The 22,012-nt window shown below is 39.4% G+C and overlaps 1 protein-coding gene across 2 annotated transcripts in view; it reads right to left on the minus strand.

Annotated features, from left to right (window-relative positions):
• The window catches only part of MYLK (myosin light chain kinase), a 216,420-nt gene that overhangs the window by 85,722 nt on the left and 108,686 nt on the right, over positions 1 to 22,012 (minus strand). Inside the window, exon 11 of one of the 2 annotated variants that reach the window (XM_056348444.1) lies at positions 18,283 to 18,435. In XM_056348444.1, coding sequence (XP_056204419.1) covers positions 18,283 to 18,435 — 153 coding nt within the window. Of the gene's footprint in view, positions 1 to 12,133; positions 12,235 to 18,282; positions 18,436 to 22,012 lie in introns of those variants that run through there. The other variant, XM_056348446.1, reaches the window with a different exon arrangement.

The following is a 22,012-nucleotide window of genomic DNA, read 5'->3' on the forward strand; positions in this document are numbered from 1 at the left end:
CATAGTTCACAAAACAAACTAGGGTTGTTTTGATTTTGGGGGTTTTTTGAGGCTGTACAATGACATGATAAGCTCTGGAGTGAAATTAATCACTCTTAAAAATAAAATCTATCTGTGATAGATATGTAATTTCCAGTATCCACAGTGGTCTCCTCTGTCTTGGATTCACCGGCTATGAAGCAAGATCATTTAACTATGACCTATATGGTACACTAGACCAGGAAAGATATTTCTGCTCTAAGAACCTGAGCAAAGACACTTCTGAAACTAAAGTAGTGATCATGACCAAATATAACATGTCATAAATATTTATTGGTCACTTGGATACACTTTTTGTTTTGTTTAGCTGGAGTTCAGACCTCTTATGTCTTGCCTTTAAATTGCCAACCCTACTTTCGGTGCGCACATGAAAATAGCTTCATTTTGCTTATTCCTTCCTTAAAAATTTTCAAAGGTGTATCAAGATGATCCAAAACAATATTACAGCAACACAAAGTGCCAGGCTGGAAAAACCCATGATTCATAAAAGGATGGTGATTAGAAAAACTGAAACCACCTCACTGACCACGTCCACTGAACCTCTGGGAGGCAACAAGTTAAGCTTGTCCCAGGGTTATTTGAGCTCAATGTAAATTTGGAAGCCGCCTGGAGAGGATGTTTTTTCTCTACTCTAGCAAAGCTTTTTCTAGCCAAAATCTTGTCTCCCTGGCTTATGTCGTAGGTCTTTTCCTGGCACTGAGCAGTGAGACATTGATGCATGTGAAAATGGAAATATGGGACCTGACAGACCCACTCAGCCTGGTGTTACGGACTTACTACTCTGAGACGCCTGATTCACCATCAGGCCGCACTGATCAGCCTTAGTGCTTCCTACAGCACCTGCCTGTGACTAGTGCTGTACAGAAAATAGCCAATGAAAAATAGCCAAGAAAATGAAGTTGGGTCAAACCCATCTACAGTAATAAACTGCTGTAGTTCACCATATTCCTCTGGTTTGTACTGTTTACTTAGGGAAACAGCTTCAAACAACTGCTGTACTAAGCAATATCGGCACATGCTCCTTCACTACTCTAATGCCTTGCTGAAAATCACTTTGTGCTTCACACTTGAACAGACTTGGGAGGGAAAGCAGAAATCCATATAATGAGAAAGAGGAGGGAAAGAAGAAGAAGAGGAAAGGAGGAAAAGGAAAAAATAAGAAAGTAGTAAGACAGTAAAGAGGCACAGGAAAAAGGGGGACACAAGAGATGATGTCTCTGTTATCCCTTGTTTTGAAATAATTCATAACATCGCAAATTGAGAAGGCAGATATGCTACAAAAGGAGAGCAGGGAAAGGAAAATAAAAGTTGTGATTCTGGACCAGAGAAACAGACTTAAGGTATGATCAAAGAAGTCCAAGCCTTCAGAGAAGGACAGATAACAAAGAAAAGAGTGGAACCAGTTCGTATAAGAGAGTTAAAAGTGACAAGGAAACAAATTTGCTAGTAGTGGCTCTAACAGCAATTCTCCCAGAACAGACCAAGCTGCTTCCAGCAGAGCCCTGGTACAAACAGCATTAAGTACTAGCAGCACTCCACATCCCTCACAAATGGCTCTTTGCTTTATTAGACTGGCATGCCTGTTCCATGTAGTCTAAATAAATGGATTTCTGTAATCAAGGAAGACAATACAGTATAACAGCCTCAGCTTATTAAAAAGGAATGGGTAAGCAACTACAGAAGGAATAGAGCACCATAATTTCCCAAAAGGAATTTTTCAGCAATGCTAACTTCTCCAAAATATGTGCTGCAGAAATGAAAGTTTCATGTACTAGAATAAAACCACCTTCTTGCAGAGAGCTTCATAAACATTAAAAGGAGGGAAGGAAATAATTAATGGTAATTACATATATGAATCACAAACCCAACAAGATTACAAAAAAGTTAGGTATTAGTTTCTGAAGTTATCTCAGGCAGAGGCATCTGGCACTGGTGAACAGACCTACTGATATGAGTGATAGTAGAAGCTTTATTGGGGTTGCAGGCCTCTACCCCTAGAAGAATGTGCCGCAGGATTAAAGGATGGAGAACAATTACCATTGCTACTGATCAGTGCTCCCTATTTGTAAGTGGAGCTGTCAAATTGAAATGAAGGGGTCCAGAACCTGCCTCACACAAGTCACAAGAATAGCATTTACACTAAATTTAGGCACTCCATATGTTTATGCTGATCTCTTATACAGACCAGTTCTGTGCTTAAACATAAAATTATGATGATAAGTATCAAAACCCAGAAGTCTACAGTATATGAGTAGTCAAAAAATTAAATGGTACAGCTTCAACAGTGCAAGAAAAGTTACTGGAGAGAGGACAGAATTATTTCATTAGGAGAAACAATGTCATCACACAGAGGAACATTAAGATGGGTTATTAAGTCTGAAATATTGAAAACTTGAGCATTACTCCAGAGACAGAAACAAAGCCAGCTTTATATATCAACAATATCTATATCATAACTTTCTGAAGACATTTCTATCCTTGTAAACCTATCACATACTAACGGACACACACTTTGATTTAGTCCTTGAAATATCACCTGATTTCACAATACCTATTACAAAGCAGGAGTAAAAATGCCTCCCTTTCTATTGCTGATGATCTTTGGACCACAGGGGCAGCGAAGGCCTTTCTTTACTACAGATATGAAATCTGTTGTATATAAGAGCTGAAAAATTAGAAGCTATCACAGCTAAGGCAACCAGTATTCCTTTCCAAATGTGCAGCATCCAGGATATAGTAAATCTATGGCTAAATAAACTGACTCCATGGCAACCTGAACAGGCTTTCTTCAAAACACAAGCCTTCTCCCCTACTTTTATTTTTTTTTTAACAGGGATCTCTAATCTTATGCTACTGTTGTTCAGTAGTATATGTTGATCAGTAACATATGTTTATTGTACCAACAGCTTAAGCAGAACATCACAAAAACTGTCAAATGTTCCTTGACTTGGAGGCAACAATTAAAAAGGCTTAAGTTCTAATCCATAAATGCTATTTGTTCATTAAGAAGTCATAGGGATTAATTTCATGGAACATTTCTTCCTTTAATTAAAATTTGATACTGTGAAATTCTAGACTTAGAAAAAAATTAAACTGACCTACTGACAGCTTCAGCTTCTTGCAGATGTTTTACACAAGACAACACAGCCAGTCTAAAACTACATCATTTACTTTTATTCAGTCTTACTCTAAAGTCATTGCATTTTCTCTGAAGGGACCGATACAGTCATGCAGAGGCCAAATTGCAAAGCCTGAATGTTAACTATTTTCAAATTTTTCTGAAGACTGTAAATGCTTTTAGTTGTTTATTTATTACATAGCACTATGCATAACTCAGTGCTCTTCTGATGAAGGCTTTAATGTTTCAGAATTTTACCATGAGATAGCAGCACTGTACATTTTCACAGCTTATTTTAATATACCTAAGGGCTTCTTCAATTTTAGCCTTTACTGCTCTTGTCTGGAAAAACAGCAGTTGATTTGGTTGTGGAGGGTACTTGGGAAAAGAAGGGATGCTGCTCGTTCAGGATCAAGAAAATAACTACTGTTCCTATTTAGGGTGAAAATATATTGTGTGATTTTACTTCCTTTTGGAAATGCTCGGCTAATTATTTTTCCAGGAAAGTAGTACAAGGAAAACCATACACAAAACCCCAGGCACTGCTAGCAAAAAGTAGCTTCAGAAAGCATAACAACCGTAGAAGTTCACATGCCCTGGCCAAAGCTAAGTGCTAGCTAGTCTCATACATACGGAACAAAATCTGTGACTTGCACCAGCAAAGCAGAGGGCAAGGAGATAAGAAAAAAGGACAAAAATAAGCAAGCTGCATGCAATGGAAGGCCAGTATTAGGGCTAGCTTCCCCTAATTCCCACAAAGCCCCTTTCGCCACATGAACTCTGCTGGGGTTCAAAATTCACATGCTGTTCAGGGACAGCCAGCTTCAGCGTCCAAAGCAGGGGAAGGAAGAGAAAGAAGAAAGCATTGGTACAGCTCGCAGCTCAGGTACAGCAAGTCACTATGCTTCCCACTGAACAAGCTCTTTCGTAACACCGCAGGGCATTTTTGCTGCCAAAACTACATACAATAAAAATATGGCACATCTGGAACCAGAAAGGAAATCTGGAACCTAAGGAAAATCTAGTTTGACATTAGCATAAGGGCATGATTTTGTTATATATCTACACATCCTCAAGCTTTAATCAACTGGATGTGAAAAATGGGAGATCTGATCTCTTCCTGTTATGTTAATACGCTTTAATCGCCTATAGCCATTTAACACCTCCCTCACCACTCTTACTTCTTACTACATTCAAGTAGGTGTAGGTTCACCTCTAAGAATGAGAAGAAATATAAGAGTTAAAAAATAGGAGTACTGCCATAGTGACTAAAAGAATTCTACTCCAGGAAGTTAATTTTCTCCCGACCTTTCCTTTCCCTAATCAACTTCTGCTGCTGCAGTGAGTTCTTCCCAGGTGTATCATGTCAAAGCAATTCAGGAGGAGTATCAGGAAGCACTGCATAGGAGTGGGCTTGATAAAACACAGGTACATTTCAGTAACTTGTTTTCAGACCATGCAAATAGTTTATTTTATAGTAGCTTATAAAAGCTGCCACAATTTTTAAAGTTGGTTTCATGCACATCAAATCACGCAAGTTAATACAGAAGACAGTATGATTTTCTCAAAGGCTGCTTATAGAGCACTGAATTCTTAAAGCACTCACAAGATTATGAGATCAAGAAATTTAACAATTTTTGCACAGAGATGTGGTCTGGCATAATAAATAAACCCTGCTGGGGTATTCTCTGGTGAGCAGTGATCTCTTCCTCATTTCAACAGGTTTTTGATAAGGTGTTAACGCAGGGTGATAGATTTAAAAGTCCACGACAATGATCCCACTTGTATAGTTCCTATGGGTTTTGCCTTTCCTCAGGCTTTAGTATTCACGAACGTTGGGAAACAGCAAGATTCAGTGCACAGCTCAGTGGGAAACACAGCCTGGGAGACCAGAAATAGTAACCAAAGCATTTAAAGGGTACCTTATATACCCACATATGTTTTCTACAAAGCAAAAGTAATAAAGGCTTTTCCCACAGCATTGCCTTACCCCTAAGGGTTCATTTTTTTTATTAGACATTCCAATAAGCATCCAAATCTACGTTTAAAAAAAACCACTGAGTGCATTAAATTCACAGAGATTATAAGAATTAAAACTTTTCCAGTTTCTTACAAAAATACAGATTCTCAGCCTGTTTGGGAATGGGAAAAGAGATTTATTGCCTCTGATACAAAACTATTTCTATTAATCTCTTATTCTGTTTACCTGGGTTTGCATAATAATAAGTTAATCTATCTTCAGTGACTATTAACTTGTATTAATAGAAATTTAAGATGATAAAGAATGATTTCCTATTATTTGACTTTTCTCAATCCAGGATTTAAAGAGTTCTTACATAAATTTAACCTCCACATATCTGCAGACTGGAAGTTATTGCAAGAGGAGTCTTACTGTTAGCTGTGGGCCTAAGCCAAAATACACTTGAATTTTTTAAAACCTAGACCTGGATCAGAATTTGGTGTTTGAACACAACTGTAAACATCTTTTTATCAATAAGAAATGGTGAGTTATTGTGTTGAAGGTGTATATGTAAAAGCGGACAATTCATGCTGCACAGAACAGTTAACCTACTACAAATCAATTACACAGTACACGTGCCAGTTTAACTGCAAGTATGCAACCAACTACTTACTTTCTAAGGCAAAAGATACAGGTAAATCTATACACTTGGAGAGAAGCTAAATACAAATCAATAACTGCACTGTGGCATTTCCATTCCCATATTTGCTGTTGAAACTGGAGTGAAGAAAATGCAGATTAGGATGCAAACTTTAAGAAGGTTTCCAAAGACCGGACCTGGGTTTTAACTGTTTTCACTACAGGCTAGGTAACATTTTATGGACATCATCTATTCTAGTGAATTTTCTTGTTCCTTTGCCTACCCAGATGTACTGAAGACTTCTTTTTAATGTGAGCTGCAGAATGCTGACATCTCCTGTTGAAGTATCATGCTCAACAGTGCACAGAATCACACAATAACTGAGTTTGTAAAGAACCTCTGGAGATCGTCTCATCCAGCCCCCGTCTCAAACAGGGTCAGCTGCAGCCCTGCACATATACACCTGCAGCGCAGTTAACAGCTGCACAAGATCAGGGTTACAACTGGTTACAGTTCAAGGACATGAGAGTAGAGAGCTTGCTGCCTTATGTTCAGAACGCTGCAAACAACTTGCACTGTTTACTCTTATAAGAGTTTTAATTATACTTGAGGAATCTGTTTGCCAGAATCATGTGGGTAACTGCCAAATAATGCCTAGTCTGGGCCGTGCGAAAGGACTGCCTCAGCAACGTTTACCATTTATGGTGTTTAAGTATCATTTTGGCTCAGAGGCTAATAAGTCAACTGAGCTGAGGAGAATGCTTAACTCAAAAAGCTCTCTGTGTGAGCAAGCTCAGAGAGAGAAGCAGCAGATTTCACTGAAATCTCTCAAAGCAAGACTCAGGTTCACACACACATCTTGAAAAGTTTCACCTGTCCAAATATTTTCAATGTTAATAAATGCGGCTGTTACCAGATCTCACATTAACAATACTATCAACTCAAAAATAACAGATTTTATAGGACAGAAAATTGGTATTAGGACACTCATCTCATCTGTCTATCTTCCTGTAAAGTATTTTTCTGTCTCAAGCCTGAAGTGATATGGTCAAAATATTTTCTGCAAGTTTTCCAAGGGTTCCAAACTTGATTTATACTGGCATTAAAAAACAAGAGACCTCTATGTTCTTGAGACATAAAGAGACATTCATGTTTTACTAAAGATCTCAGGTTAGTATGCCAGTTTGCAAATTTAGTTCATGAGAACAAGACGTTTAATAACCTAGCAGTGTTCTTTACACACCTACCTCTCATCATTTATTCTTGCAGTTACAATCTGGTTTTGTAAATGGAAGGCAAGATTTAAATATCCTTGGGAGATGCTTTCGCTGAAGAGTTGGGCCAAGTTATAGTCTGGATGCTCTGCCTTGCGTTACACAAAAACTGTTAACCCAAGATTGACAATGCCCTAAGCCTACACTAGTCAAGGTGGCTAGGGATATACAAAGGAGGCTGAGTTCCACTTTATTCAGTCTGGCAATCTATTTATTTTACTAGTCTTCCAGCCCTAACCTACAGCTCCAGGTACACTCCTTCTTCCCAGAGTCTTTCCCTCTGTATGGGCTATCACCAGGTCATCAACATTTTAACCTCTGTTTTGTCTACTCAGTTTGTTCCGCAACCCACAGCATTTGAAAGAGATGCCACCCCAGAAATCCCACTATCAAAAGACCGATTACATCCATAATAATTATGATTTTGGAGAAACAGTCAAAATAGAAGAGAATAGACTATTTCAATTGGAAGGGACCTACAACAATCACCTAGTCCAGCTGCCTGACCACTTCAGGGCTGACCAGAAGTTAACGCACGTTGTTAAGGGCATTGCCCAAACACCTCTTAAACACCGACAGGCTTGGGGCATCGACCACCCCTCTGGGAAGCCTGTTCCTGTGTTTGATCACTCTTTCAGTATAGAAATGCTTCCTAATGTCCGGTCTAAACCTCACCTATGCAGCTTTAAACCATTCCCATGCTTCCTGTCAATGGATCCCAGGAAGAAGAGCTCACCATCTCCCTCTTCACCTCCCCTCCTCAGGAAAAATCTCAATTTGGAGTGCAAGGGACAGAGATACAGAGGAGCCAGATGGGTTCAGGGCAGATAACTTTGCAGCCAGCAGACCAAATTCCTCAGTGACAGTCTCACTGGAAGTGTTCGCAGCAAAGTGATGTTTGCTTTTGCCTTCAGAAATGTCTGCTTTATTAATAACTAACCCTTTTTACATCAAGTAATTGCTCTTTCGTCACTGCCACAGACAGTAACTCCATGGAAGGCCTGAGTGTTTATACCTATCGAATGCATTTATAAGGCATCTCGGCTGGTCCACTGCTAACAAATTCCCCAGAAGATACCTATCTAAGACGGAGAACTGGAGAAAAGGTGCTTCACATATGCTAGATCCAGCCAGGTTAGCTCTGCAGTGAAAATGTGCATACTGCTGAGGCAGAAGTTCACCCTCACATGTGCAGTCTCAATTTTTTGTATGGCTTCCCAGAAGAATTTAACTTAATTGTACTTTCATGATGTACAGAGATACCACTTCCATTAGAAAGAAAAAAAAAAAACGGGCTGTGCATGAGATGAAATGCAGTGTAAGGACAATAGGAACAGGCAATCACATAATTGACAAGTACCCCCGAGGATGTCACTGATATGAAGAGTTACAGCCCCTTCAGCCCTTCCCTCCTCTGGCAAATAAGTTACCTGTAGTAATATCAAAATAGTTCTGTTCACTCTCTTGAGTAAGTAATCAAAAGGTTACCATACTAAGAATGCTTTTAAGGAATCTCTCAAATAAGACCAGTAAGACCCAGCTTGAGACCAAGGAAGCACTGAAGTTAGACTAATATAAGGGGAGGGAAGGAAAAAATACATCAACATTGTATTTCTGGGTCAAAGTTGGTATCAGGAGCTCATTCTAGAGCAAGGCTTGTTTGGCATTTTAGTCCAGAAAAGGTAAGGTTGTTCTAGTATGGCATTGTTTGATGAATTTATATTAAAAATACGTTGTACTAAGACATTACACTGGGGAAAACAAAACAAAACCAAACCCAAACAACCAACAACAACAACAAAAAAGGGAAAGTCTGTGTATGTGGACTGGCAGTCAAAGCTTGACTAACATGAAGCTGCATGTAAACACCTCCAGTAGTATACAGCTGTACAAATTTCCTGCCTTCTGTTCCTTTCCCCTGCTGCAAACAAACGACCTGCTCGTTAGGACTCACACTATACCTGTCATAAGACACTTGACATCTCTGTATTGTTCCAGCATGTGGAAGAGAAACCTTATTCTTCTAAAAGTGAGGTATCTTTGCTTGACAAAATTAGATATGAAGAAGTGCTGCAGCAGGTGTTAGAGTGGTCTATCTGCCTAGTTAGATATATTTTCTGTTCCAAATATTCATACCACAAATTCTGTTACGTGGACATTTTTGCCTTTTAGGGCAAGAGAGCTGCATAGACTTGCAGAACTAGTAAGTACAAGGGAGGACCTGCTAAATTTCAGCATGGGGGCCTTGTGTGTGTTTTTTCAGCTTTGTTTTCATTTTGGTTGGTCATACTAACCCAGGGACTCCATGCTGCAATGCAGTTATATGCTTGAGCAACATGCTGTTAAATTTGTAAGACTAAACTGAGGAAACAAACCTTTAAGAACTTGCCATCCTTACTTGGCTATGTATACACCAGCTTATGTATTTAAAATTTTAGATTTTTTAGTCACCTAACTCAAAGACAGATGCTTCCCTTAGGCCAGCCCATTTCTTCATTACTTAGACCTTCCTTTTCTACAATCCTCCTTCTCCTCCTGCATATGCTATTCATAAAGCAAATCTTTATTCATCACCTTTAAAGCTCTTCTTTTTCTGATGGTGCTGAATATCCCTAACTTAGACACTCACAACTCTTCTCCATGGTCCTCCCATTTCCCTATACTTTTGATAATGGTAGTCACAAAAAAATGTATACAGAGAAGAAACACGCACATCACCCTGCTCTCAAATCAATCCCTTCAGCTCAATGAGTCCTTTGATTAAAAGCCATTTTAAATTTTATTTTTTTTTGTGAGACCCTGACATCCTCTGCTTTTCTGTAAGTACTGGCCATGTACCTGTGCTTATGCAAAAACCTTTCTTTAAGTGAAACTTCCATAAGATATTTGCACTGGAGCATATATATGTTTGTGTACATGTTTTACATCATCTGGTAATGCAAGGTACTCAACAGGCTTCTAAATAGCCAACATGTCTGTTCCCAAATTTGAGAGAGATTAATAGAAAAGGACAAAACTCATACCAACAAAAGTGTTAATTAACTTTTTTTAAAAAAAATTGAAAAAAGTAAACAGAAAAGTAAACACAGATATATCCTTAGAGTCTGTCTTGCTGCCTCTATAATTTCAATTCTAACATTGGGAAACCAACTTGCTTAAAGACCTATTTCACCTTTTGATTTGTAGTTTAAAGGCAAACATCAGTCCTACAGGTACTCTTCCACTTGCGACTCTCACCCTGCCTAAATTTGAAGCACTTAGATATGAAAAGCTCAGATGGTAGAACAGGTCACTTCTAGCACTTAGCCATTTTACTAGTGTTGTGGTTTTAATTGTTACATAACCATTCTACAAACTAAATTTCTTTTTGGTGGCTACTCCATCTAATGTACCGTGACTGATGGTACAGAAGTCGTTAAAATATGCATTTGTTCTTTGTCATTTTTTCAGCAATGTTTGCACAACAGGATGGTGTTTTGATAAATTCAAGTTAATCTAGTAGTCATGGAAAGGAAGCTTGGCAAAGCTAGGCTGGAATTCAATTCATAGATGTAACGTAAGCTGGGTGAATTCATAACCACATGAGAAAAGCAGGAAAAAGGCCAGAAAATGAATGCAGACAGAAATGATGCTTATTGTCAGAAACCAAGTCAATTTTCCTCCAGAAAAACACATGCTACATCAAACTCTCAGATGCTTTGGGACTGATTTTCAGTGATTACTTCTGACAAAGGCTCCTTCCCAACCTACAACTTGCCTAACTCAAATCTACCTGCACAATGGTAATTTCTGGAGAGTTTTATAAATGTAGCTAATCCTACAAGAAAGTCTGATGGCTGACTGTGTGAGTTCCCAATAGCTAATCCACATCAGCTTAGAAACATTATTTGGGGTAACATTATGCCCATGTTTTCAGAATTACTTAGGCATCTGTTCAGTTAACAGGTTTTGTATGTATTTCGATGACTTCCACTTTTCATCTGGAACTTAAGGCATTATAGAAGTTGGCAATCCAAGATGTGACAGTCTGCCCCTTGGCCAATGCAAGGCCATTCCCAAGACTGTTACAACAACCATCTGTTTTCTGTCATTGTGCTACATAATAGCCTCATGTTCACAGCATTTGATCACTTCACAGTTGAGAAGAGAATCAGATGTAGGGGGGGGATTTTTTTTCATCTTTTTTTTTTTTTAATTAAACATTTTTTGTCAGCATCTCATCTTTGGTTTTTGTTTATAAGAAATATTAATGCAGTTCCTGTCATTTAACTTCTGCTTACTCTGCAAGCAGTTATCCCTCATTTGCATCCAAATTTGGTTCCCCTTTTACTGGAAATGAATTATAACAAGAAGCTGTCTTTCGGGAACATTGTTTATATTGATGGCACAAATCCTGTATCATTGAAAACTTCTACACATTTTGCTTTTGTCCTTCATTTTTGGTCTTTGGCTGGAATTGTGTTTCACATTTGGTTCTGAGGTGCTGAGAGAAGGCAATTTTTTTAAAAAAAAGAAGCTTAGTCTTCCAAGGATTACAGCTGTTAGTGGCCTGTACAGAGTGCTGGACTGAGAACTTTGGGACACTCTTGAAAACACTGCAAGAGTTTCTTTGATGCTCATGACAGCTTACCTCTGACCTTTCAATACAGCAACAAACCCCCCTTCCTTTCTCTTAGAGCTCTGAAACCAATTCTTACATAACCAAGTGGTTCCCCCAGGCTACTGGTCTGGAATGCCTTTTGGACATTTAACAAGACTAAACTTGCATAATTTGGAAAGTCTTCTATAGCCCTTTATATTTATATTACGCTTGAAATACAGCAAAATGCTTTCAAATAAATAGTGACTTTGAAAAGCTGTCACAAATATTTCATCACTGTAGGCAAGTAAGACATCATACTTTGTTTACTTTAGGCAGAAAGATATATCTCAGAGAAACAAAGCTGTAGCCTCTCAATTAGGTCTTCAAAGAGAGGCTGCTTATTGCAATGATAAACTTCTTTAAAACATTAGTGTCTAAGAGAGGTCATTCTGACATAGAAAGAAAAACAACCCGTGACCTAAAGATAGCATCTCTCATGACTGGAAGAAAAGATTCCTACCTGAAAGGCTTTCTTCCACCTGGTTATATTTTATGGTCTCACTCACACCAGATGGAAGAGTGACAGGAACAAAACAAACTGGTTTTCCAGAAAGCATCTCCCCTCACTGCTCTTACAAACTGGTTACAGCAGGAACTCTGACAGGCTTTCAGGTGACTCTAATCTGCTTGTCCAACAATCAATGAATGACTACAGTAATCGGATTGTAAGGGCTACAGACTTCCCAACATAGACACTTATGCTGGGGAGGCTGCACTGAAAAAAAAAAAAAAAAGAAAGTGTGAACAGAATGTGGTAGGGGGGAAGGGGGATCAGATATGAAGTCAGGAAATTGCACTGTGGGCAAGGAGGGAGAAATGAGCTCAAGAGCCAATGAGCAGGAGCAGCATTATTTGCTGAGTAGTGTTTGCTCACCAAGGGAGGCAGTATTAAGCCTCTATTCAAAAAAGCAGTGTGCAGAAGTGGTGTGGGGTGGCTGCAGAGCATCAGAGCCCACAAAAGTACCCTGGCTGAAAGCCTATGGTGCTGCTGTCACTATCTACACACTTCATGCCCTCCCTGATGTCAGTCAGTGACACTGCTGCCTAGTGGGAGGAGGCTGGAGAACTCTCAAGGAGCCTGAAATGGGTCAGATATTTTGTTTGTCATCTACTACAGAACTGTAAGAGAGAAAGACATTCTCTTGGGAGTCCGCCCTCATGTAACAAGCACTCCAGCTTGATACCATACCTAGAGAAACCTGAAAAAATCATTTAACTGCCTTTCTCACATGCAGAGTCTGTTTGCAAAAGAACAAAACCTTCCTACACACAGTATTAATTTGGTTTGGCACAATAGATTGAGTCCACCATATGGTCCATCCTTACTCCTGTTCTCCTTCAAGCCTGTAATCTTGTGTAGTACACCCGGGTATTAGCATGAATGTCAGGTGGTTAAATATCCCTTTGACACATCTTTTCTACAGGTGGATCTGACCTATAACACCTTCTCAGCAATTAGCTAACTGACAGAGACAACCGTGTATCAAAAGGCCAATCTTAGGTATGAGGCAGACGTGAAGAACTGTTACTAGGCCTAGAAGCGGGCCTTACCTTCCAGCTATACTAGTTATTACCACTAGTTGTCTTGCCTACGTACTCTGATTGTCACAGCCACTGCAAGACACTAACACTGGCGCACTATATAGGTACATCCAGGGTCAATTAATTTCTCACCTCAGTTTCCTATTCATAAAAATCTCATTAAAATGTTCAGCCACACTGATAAAAACCTGATTAATATTAATATTCCACTTCAGTATCTACAATGACCATCAGTATATAATCACTGCATATTTCAGGTGACCTGAGTGTACCCTGCATAGCCCTGTTAAGGAGCTGTTTGTTGTTTGCGTTCTTGTAAATGGGATGTCCGGTGTATTTAAAAAATGGCTTGTATACTTATTTTCGTATCACAAAACAATATGAAAACTGTAATATTAAATGGGAACACCAACCCAATTGCCTAGCTTGCATATATAATTACAGAAACAACTCAATCATGCACATATTACTTAAAAACTTTTTTTAAAAATTCTACATTGGCCCCAAAGCTTTCCTGATTTTCCTACATATAGAAAATGATGCATAAGTTCAAAAGAAAAAGATTCTAGTATTTGCAGAGCAGCAAACATTTCATTTCAGGAATGTTTATCATTGAATGTTTGGGTAACCTGGACCGTCTTTTTCATCCCTCAGGTTTTCTTGTATTAGACTAATTAATCTAGCATTTTATCCAATGCACCCCACTCACTGGAAAATTTGGTTAGAAAAAGTTCTCATGGTGAAAACATTTGTTAGGCTTGTTCTTTAAAGAAGTGCTGCTCGTTGTCTGTAGTTCATCTCTACCTGTATTTCAGCTGTAAAAAAACACTGTCACAGGGAAGACAGCTGTCAGGATTCAATTTAGTCTACTTAGCCTTTTACAAGGCCAAAATTAGCTTCACCTTGATTAACTTACTTTCTCCACAGACTACCTAATGGATCTATTCCAATTTACTCAGCCTTCAGATCACTTAAATGATCTGGAGATGTTATTTTCTTGTCTTAAATATGCAGAAGACTGAGAAGTTTGAATTTTTTAAGACCATTGCATTTCTTATGCCCCATCCATATGAAGCGTGGGACTTTTCCAACACAGTGCCAAAAGCCTCCTACAAACAGCTTCAGAAAAACCTTCAGTGTTTTTACGCACAAAACCAAGGGAGGACTGAGGTTGCTCAGAGCTAGGCAGAATTTATCCTGCTTAATAATAACGAAGCAAAAGACAACCATAAATGAATCTGAGGCTGATGACTTAGAAGGAATGCTATGCCACAAAAAACTTAGCTAGTTATCCAAGGCCCAGCACAAAGCATGCTGAAAGCATCCTCCCCTCACCTTGTGTTTAACAGGACTTGGAGCAGTAGTCCTTTATAGGGCAAAGGGACTTTAAAATGTTGTTTCCTACAATAACTGCACGAAAGGAAATTTTCTTTGACAAACACAAAGCAACAGATCTTGTAAAGGGCAAAGAATGCACAAAAGATCATCAGAAAACATAATATGTGGCCAGATAACACCTGTAACCTACTAGCAGGTTTAAGTATTATCTTGTGTTAGAATTCAGACATGAGGATTATGTTGTAGTTGTTTTTTTTTTTCCTTTCAAAGTTTGTCACTGATTATCCATGCTGCCAGTATGGGACTTTTCTGAGTTATCTGTGAGATTGATTTAATTTAGATGGTGGAACTTTTTGCTTTTGAAAATAAAACTGAGTTTTACTGTTAAGACAGACAATTCTTTGGCCAAGGCCAATTGTATGAGGTTCAACAAGGTGCAGTGCCGGGTCCTGCACGTGGGTCAGAACCACCCCAAGCAGCTCTACGGGCTGGGGGCAGAGCGGCTGGAAAGCTGCTTGGCAGGAAAGGACCTGAGGGTGCTGGTCGAGAGCCGGCTGAACGTGAGCCAGCAGCGTGCCCAGGTCCAAGAAGGCCAACAGCGTCCTGGCTTGTATCTGAAACAGTGTGGCCAGCAGGGCCAGGGCAGTGACTGTCCCCCTGTACTGGGCACTGGTGAGGCCCCACCTCGAATCCTGGGTTCAGTTTTGGCCCCTCGCTACAACAGGGACATGGAGGTGCTGGAGCGTGTCCAGAGATGGGCAACGGAGCTGGGGAAGGGTCTGGAGCACAAGTCTTATGAGGAGCAGCTGAGGGAACTGGGGCGGTTTAGCCTGGACAAAAGGAGTGTGAGGGAGGACCTTAATGCTCTCTACAACTACCTGAAAGAAGGTTGTAGGCAGGTGGGGGACAGTCTCTTTTCCCAAATAAAAGGCAATAGGACAAGAGGAAATGGACTTAAGTTGTGCCAGGGGAGGTTTAGATTGGAGATTAAGAAAAAATTTCTTCCCTGAAAGGGCAGTCAAGCATTGGAAGGCTGCCCAGGGATGTAGTGGAATCACAACTCCTGGAAGTGTTAAAAAAAAGCACAGATGTGGTGCTTAGGGACACAGTTTAGTGGTGGACTTGGCAGCCCTGGGCTAACTGTTGGACTTGATGATCTTAAGGGTCTTTTTCAACCTAAATAATTCTGATTCACTCCAGGTAAAGTTTCCCCAATGACCACAGTAGATATGCCCCTCCATGAGACCCTTGCTGCATTAGAACTGCAAAGTCAAAAATGGCAATATGAAGTGAAATTTAGACCCAGATAGACTTAAGAGATGTGTCCAAGGAGCACAGAAGCAAGTTAAAGAAAAGAGGAATTCTGACATTGGCCTGATACTGATGCTATGCCAAGAACATCAATTCCTTCTTAGATTAAATACAAATTACTTTTCACATACAAAAGGAAAATATTTCTCTAGCAATGAATGAACAAACTGAGAACTGCATGAAACCTGAAATCATGAAGATAAAAAGGAACTGGAGAGAGATGGGTTACAATTCAGAAACAGTTTTATCAATGTTTGGTCAGGAGAGGATTTTTGAAGTTTTTTCTCTTTCTGCACGTACAGTGATTTCCTGCTGTAATCTGTCTGTAAAAGCTGAGCATTTAGAGAAGCCTCAGCAGCAGCGTTCAGAGTCTCAGGGAACTCTAATGCCAGTAAGCATTTGCTAGAGGATCTGATGGAAAAAATATATGAACAGATAAGAGATTTGGAAATCGCGATTTTAAATTTGGTACTATTTTCAGTAGGCAAATCCACATTGATCTAAGTCTTGAGGAAAGTTACTATAATCCTTATGGCAACAAGAACATAATGAGTTTTAGGGAGGAAGGGAAGGGGACAGCTAAAGCTGAAAAAGTATTGAACACATGGCTTTACAGGCTGTCACGCGTGTCCTTAGTTCTGCTCTTTTTCTTGCACCCACACTCCATGACTCCCAGAAAATAGAATGGGATGCAAAAGGGAGGAACAAATTCCCCCTAATAGTGGCAATGTAGCATTCTAGCCCCAGACTAGCTAAAGTACAGGAGTAATCCAACTCATGCAACAGCCTGAAATAGCTCAGCAGAGCACACAAGCCTAGGGGAAGGCTAGCTCACTATTGTTCCCACGTTAACATTGTATGTCAACCCTAAAATAATTCAGAAATGGTTAGTTAGTAAGAAAGGGGCTGTCTTTTTGGCTTCTCTGTCCCACTGAAGAATCAGCAAGTCCCATGTCAAAGACAGCTCCCTTGAGGTGGAGCACTCTTGATTGCCCCTTAGCTAATGCAGATAAAATGTTTCAGAGAAATTATAAATGACAGCTTTGAGAACAGATTAATTTCAGGCTCATTTTAAATCAGTGTTTTCCTACTTTATGCCTTTTTTTTGGGAGCGGGAGGGAAGGGAAGGAATGACTGCATTTCCAATTTGGTAATCAAGAAATTAACTCATAGGTTTACCAGAATTACTTTGTTTTCATTTTAAGCTTGTCTAGAGTTTTAAGCAGATTCATGCAGACAGAATAGGGGCATGCATATCACTGAAGTGCTGTAGACAAACACCACAGAACATTGGCAAACAAACACAAATCATGCGATCCCAGGGATCAGGGTACATTTCCCACCAAGCTGTGTGTATGAATTTGGAGCAGGTATTATTTGGTCATAGACAAATGGACTAGTCCCCTCGGGAACTGTCACTCAACAGTCCGTTGGACAGGCAGTGCCAAACTATCATAACTTCAGGAAAAAATAATTTGCAGATGAAAAATACCAAATACAGGCTTGATTGTAGGGGGAGGGGGAGTCTGAGGGAGAGAGACTTTTATCTCCATAACATGGAACACCTGTATAAACTGATTCCAGGTGAAATTTTAAGAATAATGACAATAATACTGATTGATATGACCTCACTGTTCAATTTACCCATGGAATTCTATCACCTCTTGTCTTCACTGCCATCTCTGGTCTTTTAAACTGTGTTTGTTCAGATCCTGATGCAGAATTATGGCTTTCATGGACAAATCAGCTGTCTCAAATCAGCACTGAGGGTATCAAATTAGTGATATTTGCAAAGAGGGTGCTCTCAGATTTCAGAGACAACAGATCACCTCAATTGCTTACTGCAACATTCTTCTGGTACTTTCACTGTCAACATTATGCTTATTTAGAGATATACTGATCCTAATTAGCTGATACATATACCTCTTCAGAATTATCTCTAATAAATCCTGGTAGCAAAACAAGAATATTGGCATTCGCTATCATAATTGCAGTCCCTGGCACTGGTCGCTGTGCTCTGCCTTTCAAGAGAAAGGGGTAGCATCTGCCTACTCACCACAATGCACTCTGCCTGGTGGGTGATACTGGTGGTACTGACCTTATTTTTCTTTCAGCAGCGACAGTCCTTTCCTACACTGGTACACCTCTTCCAAAACTTAGCCTCTCTGCTCTGTACCACACTAAGCCCTTCTTGCTAAGGTCACAGCATTACTACTTTTTCCTGAAACATGCATATTACCTTACATTTCATAGTCCTTAAGCACTTAAGTTGCACCCACCTCTAAAGGAGAGAAAAGGTACCCAGCTTAGAAAAAACACAGAACCCATTTACAACCACCTCTCTTAAGGATTCAAGGTTTTTTAGAAAAGATTACAGCTGATATCCTTGCAGTCGTTACAGCAGGTCGAGATATTCACCTTTGACTGTGACTTGAGCACTGCAAGATGCCTGTCCTGTGTTGTTTTCAGCCAGACAGGTATAAATGCCATCATCTTCTGGTAGGGCATCTTGGACAGTCAGTTTTGCAACTCCATCTTCAAAAGTGGAATGGGCATACTGAATTGGCTGGTCTGTAGACAGAAAGGAAGAGAATTGTCTTAATACATCGGCCACAAGTTTCAAAAGCAATTCCTGATTTCAGTGAAATATGGATGCCTAACACCAGCCAGTATATTAAAGTGCAGAGCCAAATCCTGCTCTCTAGCGCATGGCCCCTGCTCTCTAGTGACTACAAACAGCAGCATCCCCAGCACAAGCAGAATATGGTTGTCAGACAAATCTTGTCATTAGGTTCACTGGGTGCTATCTTGAGTAGCAGTGAGAGAAAGAAGGTTTATCTTTGTATTTTGAGTAGATTCTCTTTCAGGTGGGTAAGAAAAGAAATGTCTTCTGTGTATGCTTCAGACATTGTCTCCATCTTGTACTTTGCCTAAAACTAGATATTAGTGTTATTGTCTAGATGTGCAAAACCTGTTGGGCATGGAGAAGCACTTGAAGTCCTCCATCAAGTACTTTGTAGTGGAAGACATTCCAAGAGAGACAGCAAAATCTATGATGGAGCCAAGAGGCTGATTTACACAGGCAGTCAACCTATACTACGGTATGCATAGTCTGGTAACAGAGGTACAGTCTGATCTATGGTGACATGACTATTAAAGAAGAACTATTATTTTAAGAAACTGATTCCTTGAATTGGTTTGGAACATGCTTAAATGTTAGTGTAGACTGGTTAAAGTTGCCTTGCCATTGTTTCAGGAACTGTCATCAATCTCAGCCTTACTTTCTGAAATGCTGCTGCATTCTGTTTTCCCAGTATTAAATAGTTTCCACTACTGACTCATCATTGGTTGCTTTCCCAGTGTATGCAATGCTGAAGAGGGCCTGATATCTGTGCATAAACATCATGCTGGAAAAGGAAATTGGGGTCATCTGAGAGAAGAAGGTGAAAATGCAGAGAAATTGTGCAGAACTAAATCGAAGATATCTGTCACTTGGGAAATCATGGTCAAAAGGAAAGATCAAAATTTATTTCATTGCCAAAATTACTTTAAAAGATTACGACAAAGGCTCTGGGGTTTCTAAGAACCAGCTCTGCACTACGAACAGGATAAATTAAACGATGGAACAGATTTTTCTCTCATCTCTGATTTTCAACACTAACAAAATCAGAAGGCAGTCATTATCTATGCACCATCTATCTGCATATGTAATTTCACTCTGAAATACAAACACGTGCCAAAATCAGCATGATCCAATAATTACATGTATTATAAAATGTGGTGGTTGATCCTGTTTTTCTTTTTTTTCTTATAAGTCATCTGTTTGTTAAGTTAACAAATTTTCTATTGTATGAAAAATGGGTGAACATTTAATCAACTGCCCAGAAGACTCCAATTTCAGAATAAATTCTCTCCACCATCTTCACAGGTCATATATTCTTATTACTTGTTCCTTTGAGCTCCCTTTCACTCAGTTACACATAGACTGTTGTAACTATTAGGTGCAATCACGTATTTTTTGCATGTGGGAATAACATTACATTCAAATATGTACACGTACAGCTGAAAACCCAAGCAGACAAAGCTTTCTGTAAGAGGACATGGCACACTGGACTGCCTTCCTGGTCTGAGTGTAGAATATCTAATCTAACAGGGATCCTGTCTAGGATTCTGACATTGAAACTATTAATGATGCTTAATGGTGCTATGATGATAACTATATCAGAAATACACTCAAGATAAAAGCTGCATCATCAAAAACAGAACAATGCTTTTTTATTTCTGTTGTAAATAAGCAAATGAATAGGGTAAGTGTTCTGTGTGGAAAAAGAAAATGCGCTCTCCTTCACCATGTCATCAACTTTTTTTCAGGCCATCCTCTTTTTCACTCCAGGCCCCAACAAAACTGTGACAATTTTTTAGCTCTGTTCACAAAGTAGTGCATTAATTTACAGAACAACCTTTTCATCAGACCCCAGAAAACAAAACTATATCAGCCCTGAGGAATAATGAGCAACAAGATTCTAAGTTATGTCCATTGTACTTATATTTTGATCTAATAAAAACAACTCTCCCAGTAGTGAAATGTTCCCTTCTCCAGAGGCAGAACAGTCAAATTTCCATGACAGCTTGGCAGCAGGAACAATAACAAAAAATACCTTCCTTCTGGCATGTTATGCCAGAAGAAAGGAAAGTTTACCCTGGCCCATGTATTAAAAGCGTTCTGGAGAGATCAGACAGCTATCCTAAAACCAAATGCTGCTCAAAGAATTGTGATGCTAAAGTCATGGTCATCCTGTTCTTACATTCAGCAGGAAGAGCTTCAATTCAACTCGGGGAAAAAAACCCACATGGAAAGCATCATGAAAAGGAAGATATTTAAAATACAGTCATATAGACCTTATTCCTGCAATTTAAAAAGAAGTTACCAATAAAGTATTTAAAGAAGCTAAAGTAAATTGGAGTTACATACTGAAGTATTGTCACAGAGAGCACATGTGAGAAGTTATTTGTAAGGCTTTGGTGAGACCTGAACTAAAACACAAGAAGTTTACTTTCAGGGAATTTACCAGTAAATCTGTGCAAATTCAGAAAGAAACTTAAAATAAGGGGCAGAGTGAGAGCAACAGGACAAAAGAACCATCTTGAAGAAGTTGGAAAAATGCTTTAAATCATTAAAATAGGGATAAAATCTAAGAAAGAAACTGAAGATGGTAGAGCTGCAGGGAAGAGTAAGAGCTCAAGTAAGAACTACCTGACTGAACTGTGGATTTTATCTGTGCAGTGTCTATGAATATGGAAGGACAACATCCTCACAGATGTTAAGAAGTAATTACAAACAATGCATAGCATACATCACATATTTTTTGTCTTGGTTGACCTGAAAGAGAAGTCAATCTATATAATGACTTGGAAAATGTTTTATATTTGTGTTTAGTCACAGTAGGTAAAAATGCTCAGTATCTAAAATGGTACTTGTATGTAACATTGTACAGGAAGTTATTGCAAGTCTTTTAGTTCTAAGGTGGTGTGGATACCTTGGAGATTGTGGGAAGGCAGACTGGACAGCATACAGGTGGTTCAGTATCAAGAGCTGGCCAGCCTAGGAGAGACTTCTGCTTTTTTTCTATTTTTTGTTTGTTTCTCAAAGCAGCCTTCTGTTCATGTTTCTGATGATTTGAAAGCTTGGTCTTTACATTCATTATTTCACTGAAATATGCATACTTTTCTTACTATTTCTTTCAAAAATTAATTCTAGTTTGCTATCATTCTCATGCTTAGAAGACAATTTGCATTTGATATTTTCTTGTGAACTTCACACATCTTGCCCCATGTGATTTTTTTTTCTATGGAGTTCTGAAAAAGTGCACAGACTCAAGGCTTTTTCTGCTCTTCACACTACCCCAACAACGAGTAGGATGAGGGGGCACAAGAAGCTGGGAGGGGACAGAGCCAGGACAGCCGACCCCAATGGACCAAAGGGATAGTCCATACCATAAGATGTACGGACTCAGCATATAAAACTGGGGGAAGAAGAAGGAAGGGAGAGACACTTGGAGTGATGGTGTTTGTCTTCCCAAGTAACCGTTATGCATGATGGAGCCCTGCTTTACTGGAGATGGCTGGTCACCTGCCTCCCAATGGCATT

This window comes from Falco biarmicus, chromosome 8 (assembly GCF_023638135.1).
Source record: "Falco biarmicus isolate bFalBia1 chromosome 8, bFalBia1.pri, whole genome shotgun sequence".
In the NCBI taxonomy this organism is placed as follows: Eukaryota; Metazoa; Chordata; class Aves; order Falconiformes; family Falconidae; genus Falco; species Falco biarmicus.